The 15,789-nt window shown below is 34.6% G+C and overlaps 1 protein-coding gene across 1 annotated transcript in view; it reads left to right on the top strand.

Annotated features, from left to right (window-relative positions):
- LOC136985262 (guanine nucleotide exchange factor VAV2-like) overlaps window positions 1-11,393 on the top strand; it is a 162,135-nt gene extending 150,742 nt beyond the window's left edge. The window contains exons 21-24 of the mRNA XM_067282513.1: window positions 292-351; window positions 7,994-8,109; window positions 10,502-10,618; window positions 11,144-11,393. Coding sequence (XP_067138614.1) covers window positions 292-351; window positions 7,994-8,109; window positions 10,502-10,618; window positions 11,144-11,393 — 543 coding nt within the window. The remainder of the gene's footprint in view (window positions 1-291; window positions 352-7,993; window positions 8,110-10,501; window positions 10,619-11,143) is intronic.
- Window positions 11,394-15,789: the final 4,396 nt, after the last annotated feature.

The following is a 15,789-nucleotide window of genomic DNA, read 5'->3' as shown; positions in this document are numbered from 1 at the left end:
GTCCCAGGCCTAAAAATGTTTCTTTCACATCCATTTCACACTAAATTTTGGAAAATTTTTGGCTAAATTCTTAAATTTGTGTGTTAATTTTTGTGATTTTTAGCAATTTTTTTCAGAAAAGTGAAAATTTGTCCACAATTGCTGTGTAAAAAAAATTTCTGTACAGTTTCATAGTTTATATCCTTTAATATTATCAAGTAATAGTTTTATTTTTCATTTAAAAATTTTATTATTACATTTATTCATATATTCATCCCAAGTTTGACTTTTAAAATATATTTCTTTAACCAGGGACGAGTGCAGAGGACAGGAGAGGAAGGGCTCTTTCCTGTTGATCACATAGATGAAACGGTAAGTTTTTAAAAGAAGTAAACAAAATGTTTTTATAGAAACATCTTTATTAATTTATAACAGTTGCACTGTAAAAATGAATTTTACATCAAATTCAATATAATATTAAGATTAAGTTCATGAAATACAAAGCAATTGTGAAAATAGAAAGATTATCTCTAACTTTTATGATTTCTTTTACACTTTTTAATAATAATAACAAATTGACTCTGCTTGTTGTAATCATATATATTGTTTTCAGTCATTTAATATCAGAATTAATAAGTTTGAAAAGTTAAAATACACAATAAACTTTACGTAATATAATAAGAAATTTGTTTCAGTTAACATTTTTCTTGAAAAAATATGCATTAATTATTGGTGCATATTGTCTTTACGTTTATTTTTAATTAATAATAAGTAAGGAAAAGCCTTATAAAGTTTAAATACCTTCTAAAACCGATAACCGGCGTGAAATATTTTCAAAATTGCGAACGTTTTCGCTGCCCCTCCTGGGCTCTTATAAAGTATTGTTTTAATCTACTAAATATTACATTTTCAGCCAGCTTATGGATTATGATGTCCTAAATTTGTTGATTTATTATTATTATATTGGGTTTTGTGAGTTATATTCAGTTGACACTGGTGGCTGTGTACTATGCCGGACTAAGGTCAAGGCATAGTAACCAAAACAAGACAAAAAATTAAATAAGTGTGTCTGTATTCAGGAATTTCCTAACAATATGACATTTATTCAATATTGTGTGGTATGACACCTGTAGAGGAGAGAACGACAGATACAATAAGCACTCTATCCATCCTCCACAGATGCCTTATTTTCCTGGGCAAGTTGTGTGTACTTGCTGACTTTTTCAGTGCATGTCTTTTGTACAGTACATTGTGAGTGCTTGGAATGGATATGTCTATAATGTGTGATTTTATTGTGTTTGTCAATGAGTGTGATGTCTGGTCTGTTGTGGTAAATTGTTTTATCTGTGATTATGGCTCTGTTGTAGTACATTTTGTGGGTGTTGTAGTGGCGTGGCAAACATAACTAGTGCTTGACACTTTATTGGTGCCCCTCTTCCCCCTCCAGAAACACATATAGTTTGTTTTGGAAACCATTTGGGCACCCCTCTGAGAGTGGCGTCCGGTGCATGATACACCCCCTTGCATCCCCCTCACTATGCCACTAGGGTGTCGTTTTCCAATACTGTCTGTGGGATGTATCTGTAGTATGGTTCGTGGGTGTCTAATAATTTGTGTTTATTTGCAAGCTCTTTGTGTATTATATTTGCTACTTGATTATATCTATGTGACTAATCTGTCTGTGCCAAGAGCTTTCAACCAAAGGTGATGTGTTGTATGGTTTCTGGCATGACGTGACATATTCTGCATGTGTCATTTGTGAGTGTTGTATCTTCGAGTATATGTTTTCTGTAGTTTTTTTGTATTTATGACCTGATCCTGTATGGCAATCACAAATCCTTCTGTCTCCCCAAAGAATCATCCCCGAGCTAACCAGTTGTTTGACGCAGTTTTGTCAACAAAATCCTGGGCTAGGTCGGTCACAGGGATCCATGCCATGGAGTGCCTTTTAAACCCACGATTGCTTAATGATGTCAATGCTTTTTATATGTTGTGAGTGTAAATTTAATAGTGTGTTATTTGAATCTGCTAGAGTTACTGCTTTATGTAACTGTGATGTTTTTTGATTTTTGTAGAAAAACTCTCACAGTGACTGTATTTGTTTGTAGTAAAGGGCAATTATGTTGATCAGGCCACATCCGCCATCTTTACGTGGAAGGGTTAATCTTTCTATGGCGGATTTAGGATGATGTTGTTTATGCTTAGTAAGTGTTGTTCTTGTTTTCCTTTGGAATTGTTCAAGATATGTCTGAGTCCAATATATAAATCCAAAAGAATATGTGAGTAGTGGGAAGACATATGCGTTTATTGCTTTAACTGTGTTCTGAGAATAGAATTTAACCTACTTTGGTATTCTTTAATTAATTGTTGCTTTATTTGTGTATGATTTGTTAGTTTGGCCTGTTGGAATCCTAAATACTTGTAGAACACGTCCTCTTCCGTGGATTCAACGTCTCCATTTCTGAGTGCGAAATCTTTCTTCAAGACTCCTGTTTCTACGTGAAGTGTTTTGCATTTGTCCAGGCCAAATTCCATTTGTATGTTCTTCGTGTACGAATGTGTGATTTGTGGGAGTTGATGAAGTTGTTTTTGTATAGATGGTTAAAGTTTTATGTCATCCATGTACATGAGATCTGACAGTGTAAATTATGTTGTTTTTCCATGTCTGATATTGTAACCATATTGCGTGTTGTTTAACGTGTTAGATAATGGTTTCAGGGCTAAGCAGAACCAGAGACAACTCAAGGAATCTCCTTGAAAAATTCCTCGCCTAATGAATATTTGATTTGTTTGTATGGAAGTATTATCTTGAGATGTAGTGTTGTTCTCCAGTGCTTCATAGTGTTTTTGGAGAAAACAATGAGTATATTTTGTATATGTATAGAATATGTAGCAGCCAACTGTGTGGAACATTGTCGAATGTTTTTCTGTAGTCTATATTTGCCATGTGTATGTTTTTGTGTTGTTTGTGTGCTTGCCATAGAATGACTGAATCTATGAGTAACTGTTCTTTCTGTGATTTCTACGGCAACTTTTTTGTTGTTCCGTAAGAATGTTGTGTTCTTCAACATGTTTGTATATTTTGTTTGCGAACCAGGATGTCAATAATTTGTAGTGTGTTGGAAGACATGTAATTGGTCTGTATTGTGTGGGGTCTGTGGTATTGTTGTTTTTAGGTTTAATGTAGGTGATGCCCTGAGTAAGAAATTTTGGCATGTCTTGTGGATTGATGATGATGTGTGTTAGATATTTATCTAGTTCCTGGTGCAGGGATGAAAACTTTTTGTACCAGAAATTGTGAATGTTGTCTACACGAGGTGTTTTCCAGTTGTGTGTTCTGTTAACAGCGTATTCGATGTCATGTGCATATATTTTAGCGCAAGGCATAGTTGGTATGTTGTGCAAGATTTTGTTCTTTCTTCTTGATCCAGCTTTCATCAGCAGTTGTGTGTGACATTACTGGACCAAAGAGAAGACCAATATGTTGTGAGTTCTTCTTCTGTTGGTGTGCCACTGTGCTGCATATCAGTGTTTGTTTTGTTACTAATTTGTCTGTAAAAAAATTCATTATTGTTTGTAAATAATTTCTTGTTTTTTTGTATTGTATTGTTCAAGTCTACGTGCTTTGGCTGCGTGTTTTTGTTTTAGTGTATCAATGTATTCTGTAATGTGTGTGTTGTAATGTTTATGTTTTGTATGTTTTGATTTTCTTGAAAATGTTTTTGAGTTTTTGGGTGTTATGTTGTTTTTAGTGTATTGTGTCAGCCTGCCTAATTGCTGTCTAATGTCAGTTTATTTGTGATTCTATTCTTCTCTGCCAGGCAGGCTTCTGATAGAACTGTGTTTTGTGTGTATCTGTCCAAGATTGTATTTTCAGTCCATGGTGTCTCACTACTGTGACTGCCCCAGCATACTGTAATGTATGAATGTCTGAGAGTGTAGAAATTGAATGAATGTAGTTTGGTAGTAAGTGAGTGTTTACTTAATTTAGTCTTATCCTACTACCTTTGACATTTTTGGTATTTGTGGTCTTTGTGTGGGATCTGTGCCTGTATATTTAGTGAGTGTTTCCTGAAATATAAGTGAGAGCGTATTAACTAAATCCATGTCTATGTTATCAGTGATGGATGAGGAAGTGTCTGTAGTATCATTAGTGGTAATTGTTGTATGTGTGTTATTATCAATGCTTGTTGCTGGATTATCCTGACAGGTTACATGATCTTCATTAATGTTAGATGTTTCTGTCTGTTGATGTATTTGATCAGCAACCTGTTGTTTGATAAGTTCAAGTGTTGTTTGTGGAATAAGGTTGTTGTGTATAATTGTTCTTTTTTGATCAACAACCCTTTGTTCGGTGACAGTGAGATGAGGATACTGTTGTGTAGTTGTGAATCTATGGTGTAGTAGTTGTCTGTATGCTGTCATGTTTGCTTCGAGTTTTGTGATGGTGTAGTAAGTACGGATGATAAACTCGTTCATTTCTACTGTCCATTTCATCCGTTGGCGTGGTTTTCCAATTTTTGTGGTCTGTGGATGCATCGCCACAGAAACACCAAGGCTGGGTTGGTTCTTCACATCTGTTGAGGGCATTGCAGTAGCCATGCTTGGGCCGGCACTGCTTTCGCCACCGATAACCAAGGGAGACCGTGGCATATTTTTCGAATGTGAGCCTCTGCCTAACCCACAAATGTAGACCTTGTTAACCCGGGAGACGTCCGAGCAGGTATCAAACTTAGATCTGCTTACTACCATGATAAATATCTCTACAGAATGTGGGTCTTAGCTTCATTTCCCTCCATAGACCTTACTGGCATGGATAAGCATCATATCTTATATACATGTTTTTAATAAAATTTATGTAAATAATTAACTACATATATATATTATATTTATTATACCCACGGTGGACAAACTGTGGCTCTTGAGCCACATGCGGCTCTTTTTAAGTATACTTGTGGCTCACTGCAAGATGCTTAAATTTATACCAAATTTGTTTTTATTTTAACTTTGCTTTTATTATTTTTTATGTATGATTCTTGGATAATATAAAATAAATAATATATTGTTTGAATTAAAAAAGTCAAAATATGGCAACGTTATACATTATTTATTAAAAGATAAATGTAATATTTATTAAATAACATAATACGTAAAAACATTAATAGAAAAAATAATTATAATGCTTATTTATCCAAATCAACATTAAAAATGAATAGATAATGAATAACAATTTCTATAACGTTAATAGTTTTGAAATTTATATTTCCTTATTGACAATTGAAACTAGGAAACGTTTTAGCATTTTTTGGTTTTTAAATTTAGATTATGCTACTTAATACAGCAATTATAATTTATTTATTATTTAAAAAAATTATATTGTATTATAAAACATAGTATAAAATGAAGTAATAGCTAAAGTGTTGTTTTTTTTATAAATATTTAAATGAATTGCATATATGAATCGGAAATGTTTATATTTGATTTAAAAAGTTTCCGTTAAAATAGCATGTAAAATTTAATAATATTATTTTTAATCTATGTTGCCTCATATTTATTTGTGAACTTCTATCCCAATTCTGATTCTGCAGTGGCGCTGAAATCGAGTTAATGCTCTGTCTCTATAGTTAGTATAGTTAGTTGTGTTAATATTACTCGAAAACGAACATTTTTGACAAAAAGGTAATATTTCTGCTGATTTATTAAGTAAACAAATGAACTTGTTTTTAAATTTTTATTTTAGAATACCTTTTAACATGGCCTGTGAAAATTAAAAAAAAAAAGTGAAAATACATCGATGAAAAAAGAAATTTTAATGACGACTGGGAGGAAAATTATGCATTTATTCAACATGATGATAAAGCTTTTTGCCTCGTATGTAAAGTAACTACAAATGATTTTAAAGTGGGAAATTTAAAGCGTCGCCACGATAAATTACGTTCGGATTTTTCGGCTCGATTTCCAGAAAAATCGGAACTTAGCTCTAAGAAGATTAAATCTTTAAAATTGTCATTAAACAGTCAAATTAATTTAATGACCAGATTTACGGAAGAAGCAAAATCATTAGGCTTAGTTAGTTTTATAATGTCACGGAATATCGTGCGTGATAAACGTCCATATATGGAAGATTTTCTTAAAGAAAAATATTCTTGATATCATTAAGATCTTAGATCCTAATAACACGAAACTTTTAAATTCGATTAAGAACATTCCTACCACACGGCATACAATTGAACGTCGTATTTCGGCAATAAACTTAGATTTATTGGAACGATTGCGTAACGACATAAATAATTGCGTTGCGTTTAGTTTAGCCCTGGACGAATCTACCGATGTAACTGATCTACCGCAGCTGGCAATTTTTATTTGATTCGTTTCGAATGACTGTATAGCGCGAGAAGAATTGTTAGACACGATTTCTCTTAAAAATACTACACGCAGTGTTGATATAAAAAAAAAAGCACTTGATGATGATCTTAAAACAGTCCCAAAAAATAAGTTAGTTAGTGTTGCTGCAGATGGAGCTGCAGGTTTAATTGGTCTTTTAAAAAAAGATGAAACCATTCTGGACTTTATCCCTATTCGTTGCATTTTACGTCGCAAACATTTAATTGCAAAACACTTAAATTTTGAGCATGTATTTACACCAGCATTAAAAAGTGTAAATTATATTCGCACAAATGCAAAAAACCATCGTCAATTTCAAAATTTTATTGAAGACTGTAATTTAACTGAACCAATAACAGATTTATCTTTGTATTGCGTAGTAAGGTGGTTGTCTACGTACGATGTTTTATATAAATTTGTTGCATTGATAGAACCCATATCTGAATTTTTGGATACAAAAAACAATCATACCCACAACTGAAAGATAGCGATTGGATTCGGGACCTAATGTTCTTTTATGATATTATGGAACATTTGAAAATTTAAATGTATCGTTGCAAGATAAAAAATAAAAAGTATTTTTAGTTTTAAAAATAAATTAAAATTATTTGAAAGGGATATTACTGATAAAATTTTTAATCATTTTCCACGTCTAAAAGCTCATGCTGAAACATTTAATGTTTCATTTAATGCAATTAATAATTACAAAAACAAATTAAAATCTGTGTTTGACAATTTTGAAGAGAGATTTGCTGATCTAGAAGAACTTAAACCATCTATTACATTTCTATTAAATCCATTCCAACGTGACGTAGTCAACAACGGCTTACCACTTATAAAACAAATACTTCCGGAAACAGCTATAGGAGAAATGGAATTGATTGAAATGCAAGAGGATGCGGGCCTACAAATGGTTTACAAATCTGAAAAATCAATTAACGAGTTTTGAAACACTGTACCCACACAAAAATATGGCCATTTAAAAAATGCAGCGTGTCGACTGTTATCATTATTTGGGTCAACGTATGAAGTTGAATCTTTATATTCTAATAGGAAATTTATTAAATCGAAATTTCGTTCGCAGCTTACCAATTCCCATTTAAATGAATTGCTCAGAAGTGCAGTTACAAATTACACATCAAATTATTTAAAATTAGTTTCCAATTTACAAATTCATCCTTCAACTAGTAAAGAGTAAATATTAAATGATTTCGTTTTGTATTTTTTTTTTGCGTTAGTCGATTTATTGTTATTATTTTTAATAGTGGTGCAATCTTTTAAAGCTTTATGATACAATGTGATTTTTTTATTGTCACGCAAGTTAATTAATAAATGTGATTTTTTCAAAATTGTGTTAGTACTGTTTATTTTACTATATAAAAACTGACCAAATTTGTTTTTAGCTGTGGAAAAATATGTATATATGTATATGCAAATTCTGTTTTCAGTATATGGTTCAAGTTCTAAAAAGTCTGGCCACCCCTGTATTATACCTCATTATGTATTATAACATTTAATAGAAGTTTTAATGCATAACCCTCACTACATGCATAATGTTACACAAATACACTGTATGCCTTATAACACTTCACTATACACTTGAAATTTTTTAAATAATAACTTTTTTTAGGATCCAAAACGTTCTTCTTATGAAGATCCATATCCTACATGGAAGAGTAATCCTGTGCCCCATCATATAAATCCGCACGAAGGCTACGTTAATTTAAATTTAGAAGAATATCCATGGTAGGTTTTAACATAAGTAAAACTACTACTATAACTATTCTACTATTCTAGAATTACTACTATAATTGTCTACAATAATTCAAAATATTTCACTAGAATATTTTGAATTATTGTAGACAGTTTGATTCAATATATTTTAATTTGATATATAAATATGAATTGAATAAAATGTATGTTTTAGAAAAATAAAAATGTAAATAGGGAAAAAGTTTTTGTTTTTAAATGAATATTTTTAATGAATTTGTTATAAAAAGGATGAAATTAATACAGGGTTTTTTAAAATGAATTATTATCTTAAATTGCTATAATTATTTAATCAAAGAAGACGCAATCTGTCCAAAATATTTTTGAAACCCGCTTTATTTCATATCACGTGTTACAGAACACCCTTTGACGACCAGACCTTTCCTTCGGGGCTATAATTATGTTAATTATCGTCGGAGAAGTATGCACTATACACCAGTCAATAGAGTAACTATCCGAGTTTCGTCTTCCATTTACATTCAAATGTTCTGTTGTCTACTTCCTCTAAGAAGCACCATAAACAAAAATGGAAATTCTACAACTAAGAAGACATTTTGTGTTCTGCAGTTCACAAGTCAGAATCATTCATCATTATGCAACATGAGTAGTCTGTAGGAGCTGTAGAGTTGTGGCTGCTGAGGAATGAGTGGTGACAGACATGCTGTAGCAAGTGTAGGAAGAATTTGAATGTTGGTCAGATGTATGCTATGTGACATGAGTTGCACACATTGAGAAGTTGTAATAGGCAAATGTGAAACCTGAACAGTTTTCCAATGTTTTAATGAACATTTTAACATTCTTAGATAATAATTAAGAGAATTAAAATAATTTAAAATGGTAGCATTCGTTTTGAAAGGTCGTGTATATATTCCGAATGATATATAGTGTATTCTAATTTGATGTATTTATGAAGTAAGTTTTGATTGAGGACTACTATGAAACTATGATTCTGCTGCTTTGACACTGTTGTAGCATAATGTATGCATACTATATTCCCATATATTCAATATGTAAATTGAGGTATTTGCCTCAATGCTATGGAAGATGGTGTATATCTTGTGCGTAGAATTCTGGGTCAAACACGAAACACTTCTGTCAAATTGGCTGCTTCATCATCCGATGAGAACTTCTTCTTGAAGGTGTGTTTCTTCAAAATTCCAAACAGATGATAATCACTAGATGCAAGATTTGATTGTTTAGTTGTAGTCTAGAACCTCCCAATAGGTAAACTATTATTGGTAGTGTGGGAAATATGGGAGAATGCCAAGATTGTGCATAGTGATGGCCATCTGATCAATGCATCAGACATGTGAAAAACATTTAGAGGTTATGGGAGAATGATTATTAATTAATGGAGTTTCCAAAAAATAAGTGTGCCAAAGTATGCATTGCAGTTTCCAGTGTTTGCCACATCTTGACAATGAAAATGGGAAAGTGCCTACCTTGCAAATTGGATGTCTTATGCTCTGAATGACTTGCAGAAATGGCAATAAATAGAAATTCCTTAAATTTATCCAGAACATTTTTGTTGGATTATTGCAGTTGATGAAACATGGGCCAAGTCCTACAAACTGCTGTTAATGTCTCAGAAAAAGTGCTTGCTTCTAAGAAATTTTTAATTTTTAGGAAAAGGTCACAGTCCTATCAGGTAAGTAAGATAGGTGTTCTGGTATTCTCCACTAGTCATTTTTTGCACAAGTGAGGATTGCTTAGCAATGTCCTCACTTTGCAATAAATGGCTGCACACATTGTCATGCAAGACAACCGGATGTGTTTTGGTAACTGTGGCTTTTTGAAACAAATTGCTAGATGAAGAAGATGATCAAGGAAGTGGCAATAGTACCTAGTGTTAACTGCCTGTCTCTGTGATACACAGTAAGACAAGAGGACTTATTGGAAGTCATATGCAATGATCATTTAACACTTTCACTTCTCCTGGTTCTCGCTGCAGTTTCTTTGACCAATTTATAACTTTTCCAATATTATAAATTAAATCTTATACGACGGAAACTTTATTTGTAAAAATTAATTTATAATTTAGTTTTATTACAAGTTTATATTCTATACATGTTTAAAAACTTAATTAATTTAGATACTGTATATAGTTAAATTATGTTCATATAGTCCTAGAATTTTGTTTCTGCATTTATTTTATTTTAATGTATTTTTTTTAATAACTTAATTACTAAATTTTTAGAATAGGAACTAAATTTTAAAATTTATTTTGCATAATTAAAGAATACATTTTCAAACAATTCAGAGTATATGATTTTTATCATTCATTAGTTATTTCATTTAACTATATATATATATAAATAAAGTTATTAAAATTTTCTAAATAATTTACTAAATAAATGTTCTCTAACAGGTTTTCGGGAACAATGGACCGTGATACTGCCACTGCTAAAATAGAAAAACTTCCAACTGGAACATTTTTGCTTAGAATAAGTCCTAAACAAAATGGAGCATATGTAATTAGTCTTAAGTAAGTATTGCATTCCTATTAGATTAATACATTATTTCAATTTACTTTTTTTATTAAGTGAAAAACAAGTTCGTTAACTTAATTTTTCTTAAAATTTTTCAAAATTATGTATATATAAAATTTAGAAAAAATTGTTGAAACCAAATAATTTTTGAGTAACATATTTAATCAGTCATTACATTTGTCTAAATACTAAATTCTGTATTTTTCTGATTTCAATTTAACTTAAATTATAGTCAATTTCATAGTTTATAGAGTTAGAAATTTTGTATAATGACAGTTACATATGTGAAGGTTCGAATATAAGAATAACGAGATTCGATTAAAAATTTTATTTTATTTGCCAACCGATTTTCGACAGTTAGGGTTAAATCAAACACAGAAACAAAAAAACGGAAAAACACCGACAAATTTTCTCGTAAAAATTAATCATAAACCATCGTTCCCACGGTAATACTTCCTTGTAGAAGATGAGTTAACTGTTGAAAAATAATTATATCATGTAATTCACCATTGGTCAAAAAGGACTTCCACCCTTGACGTACTTCACAAAATCTCGAACCCAAGATCCCGAAATAAAAGGAAAAACGAACGCAGAGAGGAAGAGAGAGAAAGAGTTTCGACAACTGATAAGTGTGTGTGCCGTGGATTATCATCTCCCGCCGTTGAAGCGTCCATTTCATCTATCTACAGTCCATTGACTCTTATTTTCAAGCGAACTCTCGTTCCTCGGACTTTGTGCAAATCTCAGGATCACAAATCTCCGGATCACTAAGGTATTTATCCTGCTCGCGATGTTTTGTAAACTCTCTCTCTCCGATCACTCGAGACGCGGTTTAATAATTCGATTCGATGATATAAATACTTCCAAATATGTTAATTGATGTATTCCCTTAATCTCAAAATAAACGGGTATTTTGTTTAATATTAGAAGAGTGTGCGTTTCTTCCTCCATTACCCTCATCATCGGCATCTTATGCTTCCGAAAAACGCGTATCTATCCGCGAGAAGTTTGATAGATTGGTGTCAGTTCCTGACGTAAACCGGATCTTACGATCCCAAATCCGTAACTAATCATTGACCGCTCGAGCCTTAATCATCCTTTCGACAACCGAGGTCGGACCTCAAGGTCTTGTGCCGTTAAGAGGTAGAGAAGATAGGAATCATCCTCCATCTCCTACCCTCGGTTAACCTCACACTGGTTGGTCAGAAGTGGGATCTGTTTCGATTCGTTCCGACATCTCACCCCCATACATCTTTTCCGGCGATTCTAAGAATCGAGAATGGAGACAACTGGAGACGGTAATCCAGGAGGAAGCGCATTCTCCGGAATGTCGGGAATGATTCCCCTAACTCCCACATTTTCAGGAGACACATCAGGGTTGCGTATAAGGGACTTCTTTGACTCGCTAGATGAAATAGCAAAACTGACAGGATGGACAAAAGCGCAATGTCTCGGAGTTGCGAAGCTAAAACTGACAGGCATAGCAAGAGATTTCGCGTGGAAAGACGAGCGAATGCGAGCGATCGACACGTATGATGAGTTCAAACAGCAGATGACGCGGAGATTTGAAAAGGAGCCATATGCACTTAGACTGCAAAAATTCTATGCATGTATACAAAAACGCGATGAGGATGTACAAACATACGCGGTTCGGCTGCAAAGCCTAGTTTCAGAAACGATACTCGAACAGACAGGGGCCGACGCGCGGGAAACGGAAATAATCAAGCGATGTCAGGCTAAAGAACGAGACGAGAGACTACTCGTCCAATTTGTAAACGGTCTTAATGACAAAATAAAACGTACCGTAATGTCTAAAAATCCTGAAACATTTCAAAATGCAGTCAAAGCGGCCATTTGGGAAGAGACGGTGCTCCAATTAACAGAAACCCCTCGAGGAATAATTAGAACGATTAATAATCCGGAACACACAAATAGCAATCTAACCGCAACGATAGCGCATTTACAAAAACAATTGAATGAACTAAAATACAAGGAGGAAAATCGGCGGCGGAGAGGAATACAATCGGCGAATAGAGGGAGACAACATTACTCATCCCCATCAGAAGGACGCGGTTATGTTCGACCCAATTTTTATGGTGGAGGTACACGAGGCGGAAGGCAACAAACCCGACGGGAAGACCACAATAGCTCAAGCGAACAAACAACCCAATTTCAGTCACGACAGACTCCATCTCAATCTCGACCCCTACCGCAAGGGAGAATTAACAAAATGAGCTGGCGAAGAAATGGCGGAAACTGCAGGAATGTTGGACAAGGTTCCTCATTCTCCTCCCGGACGAATTCACAAACTACAAACAGCAACGGTAGGCACAGAGAATGTAAACCTCGAGTAGGAGTAGGAATAGTGGCCAAAAACTTTGAACCTAGCTTATGTTGTTCTATCAATGACTACCCGGCTCGACTGGCCATAGATACAGGTTCCACGGTAACCCTTTTATCTCGATCCTTCGCTCAACGAGCGACTAAACACAAATTCGAACAGAGGGAAAGAAAGGTATTATTTCAAAGCGTCACAGGACACGGAATCAGAACATATGGAGCCATGGAATTCCGCTTCTTAATAGGACCCTTGCATTTTTCGTACTTATGTTACGTGGTAGAAGATCAAATACCTTATCCGTTCGATGGCCTGTTGGGACGAGACATAATCAAAGCTCAAGGCCTCACTATAGATTTGGCACGGAAAAAACTATTATTTCGAGGAGGAGAGGAAATCGATTTCCGGAAGGCAGGAGTAGAAAGGATAACGCCAAACCGGAAACGCGAAAAACGAAATCGCAGAGGTAAACCAATCCAAGTTGTTTCTACATCACCCACACAAAATGAGAAAACAACACCTCTCGTTTCAACGAACCCCATCAAGGAGGGACTAATCCGACAAGTATTATTATTGACAGATTGTAATATTCCTCCCAGATCAGAGATTTTTGTCACAGCAAGGATCTCCGGAATAAAACGGAAGGGTGAAATAGGAATTATAGAAACAGAAATAAACAATCGAGAAGATGTAGTGGGAGTCGATTCTGTAGTTAAAACGACAAGGGACGGTCAAGTCCCAGTTCGAATAGCGAACTTATCTACTCAACCAAAAAAATTATCAAAAGGGGACTGCATTGGAACTTTCCATGAGGCAGTAGAAGAAACAGAACCTCCGAACATCAACCCAATCACTAACGCCCAACCCTCTACCTCAATTCTAAACAAGCAAGAATTTGGACAGTTATTCGATTGGTCCAACATAGGAAAGAACAAAAAGAAACCTTTATTAGACTTATTATATAAATATAAACATGTATTTGCCGTCAACGACTATGATTTGGGATACTGCCCGATCGTGGAACACGAAATACGCACCGGAGACGCTACACCCATATATCAGCCACCTTATCGAATCCCTTATGCTCAACGGGAACAAATGAATAAAATCATCGACGGACTTTTAGACCAAGGTATCATTGAACATTCGAAATCACCTTGGTCTGCTCCCGCTCTCCTGGTGAAAAAACGTGATCAAACATGGCGTCTCGTTGTAGACTATAGGAAATTAAATAAAATAACAAAGACAGATCCTTATCCCTTACCACTCGTGCAAGAAGCACTTAGCCTAATCGGGCAAGCGAAATACTTTTCTACCATGGATACCCTGTCTGGTTTCTGGCAGTTGGGGTTACGAGACAAGGAAAAATCCGCATTCTCAACACCGGACGGTCATTACCAATGGAATCGTATGGCAATGGGACTTTCCGGAGCCCCCGCGTCTTGGCAACGGGCTGCCGATTTTATACTACACGGTCTGAAAGGAAAAATTTGTCTGGTCTATATGGATGACATACTGACCTTCAGTCCAGACTTCCAAACTCACTTGATTCGTCTAGAACAGATTTTCCAAAGACTCGCAGATGCAGGACTAAAACTAAAACCAAAAAAATGTCACTTCCTTCAGCGACAGATAAAATTCCTCGGACACGACGTCTCGGAGGAAGGGATCAGACCAGATCCAGATAAAATCAAATGCGTTTTACAGTTTCCCCGGCCAACAAATGTACACGACATTAAGTCTTTCCTAGGATTAACGGGATATTATAGACGACATATCGATTCATACGCTAAAATAGCAAAACCACTGACTGATCTACTGAAGAAGGATACCAAGTTTCAATGGGGAGAAGAACAGGAACGTAGTTTCGAAAGGCTAAAGGAAATAGTCACTTCAGCTCCGCTTTTAAAATCTCCTGATTTTGCGACTCCATTTATACTTTCGACAGATGCTTCGAACGAAGCGATAGGAGCAGTTTTATCTCAGGAGGATGAAAATGGAGAAAAACCTATAGCCTATATTAGTAGGATACTTCGAAAACCCGAAAAGAATTACAGCACAACTGAGAAAGAGTGCTTAGCTGTAGTTTGGGCTACAAAATACTTCAAACCATACCTATATGGGAGAAAGTTCACAATAATTACAGATCATCGACCATTGAGATGGTTAATTAGCAACAAGGACTCTTCAACAAACTCGCGAATAGCCCGATGGATCATTTTCTTACAAGAATTTAATTTCGATATTAAACATAAGGCAGGAAGTTGTCATAAAAACGCAGACGCGTTAAGCAGAATCCCTGTCCGACATATTTCTACAGTCAACGATGTTGACCCCATTTATTCAAAATCACAAATCGGGGAATTCCAAAGACGAGAGGAGAAATGGAAACTTATTATTCAACGTCTAGAAGACGGAGATGACGCAAAAGACATACAACGCTATTTCCTCGACGAAGAAGGAGTGTTATATCATGAATTTCCTTCCCCACAAGGAAGATTCGTAAATCAATTAGTCATCCCATCTATACTGATCCCTTACATTCTACGTATCCATCACGATACACCTATAGGAGGTCATTTAGGATCTCAGAAGATGCAACAAAAACTCCAGTCATTGTTTTACTGGCCTACTATGAAACAAGATATCAAAATTTATTGTCAAAGCTGTCAACGTTGCGCTATACAAAAAAGAAAGGACAAGCGACAAGAGGCGGAATTACAATTATTTCCTCCTTTAACACGATTATTTGAACGAACTGCTATGGATATCATAGGTCCTTTACCTATTACTACCAAAGGGAACAAATATATACTCGTCTTTATAGAC

Source organism: Centruroides vittatus, unplaced genomic scaffold (assembly GCF_030686945.1).
Source record: "Centruroides vittatus isolate TY-2023 unplaced genomic scaffold, ASM3068694v2 contig_1208, whole genome shotgun sequence".
Taxonomy (NCBI): Eukaryota; Metazoa; Arthropoda; class Arachnida; order Scorpiones; family Buthidae; genus Centruroides; species Centruroides vittatus.
The sequence above is the reverse complement of the archived record's forward strand: the minus strand, read 5'-3'. Positions and strand labels throughout refer to the sequence as shown.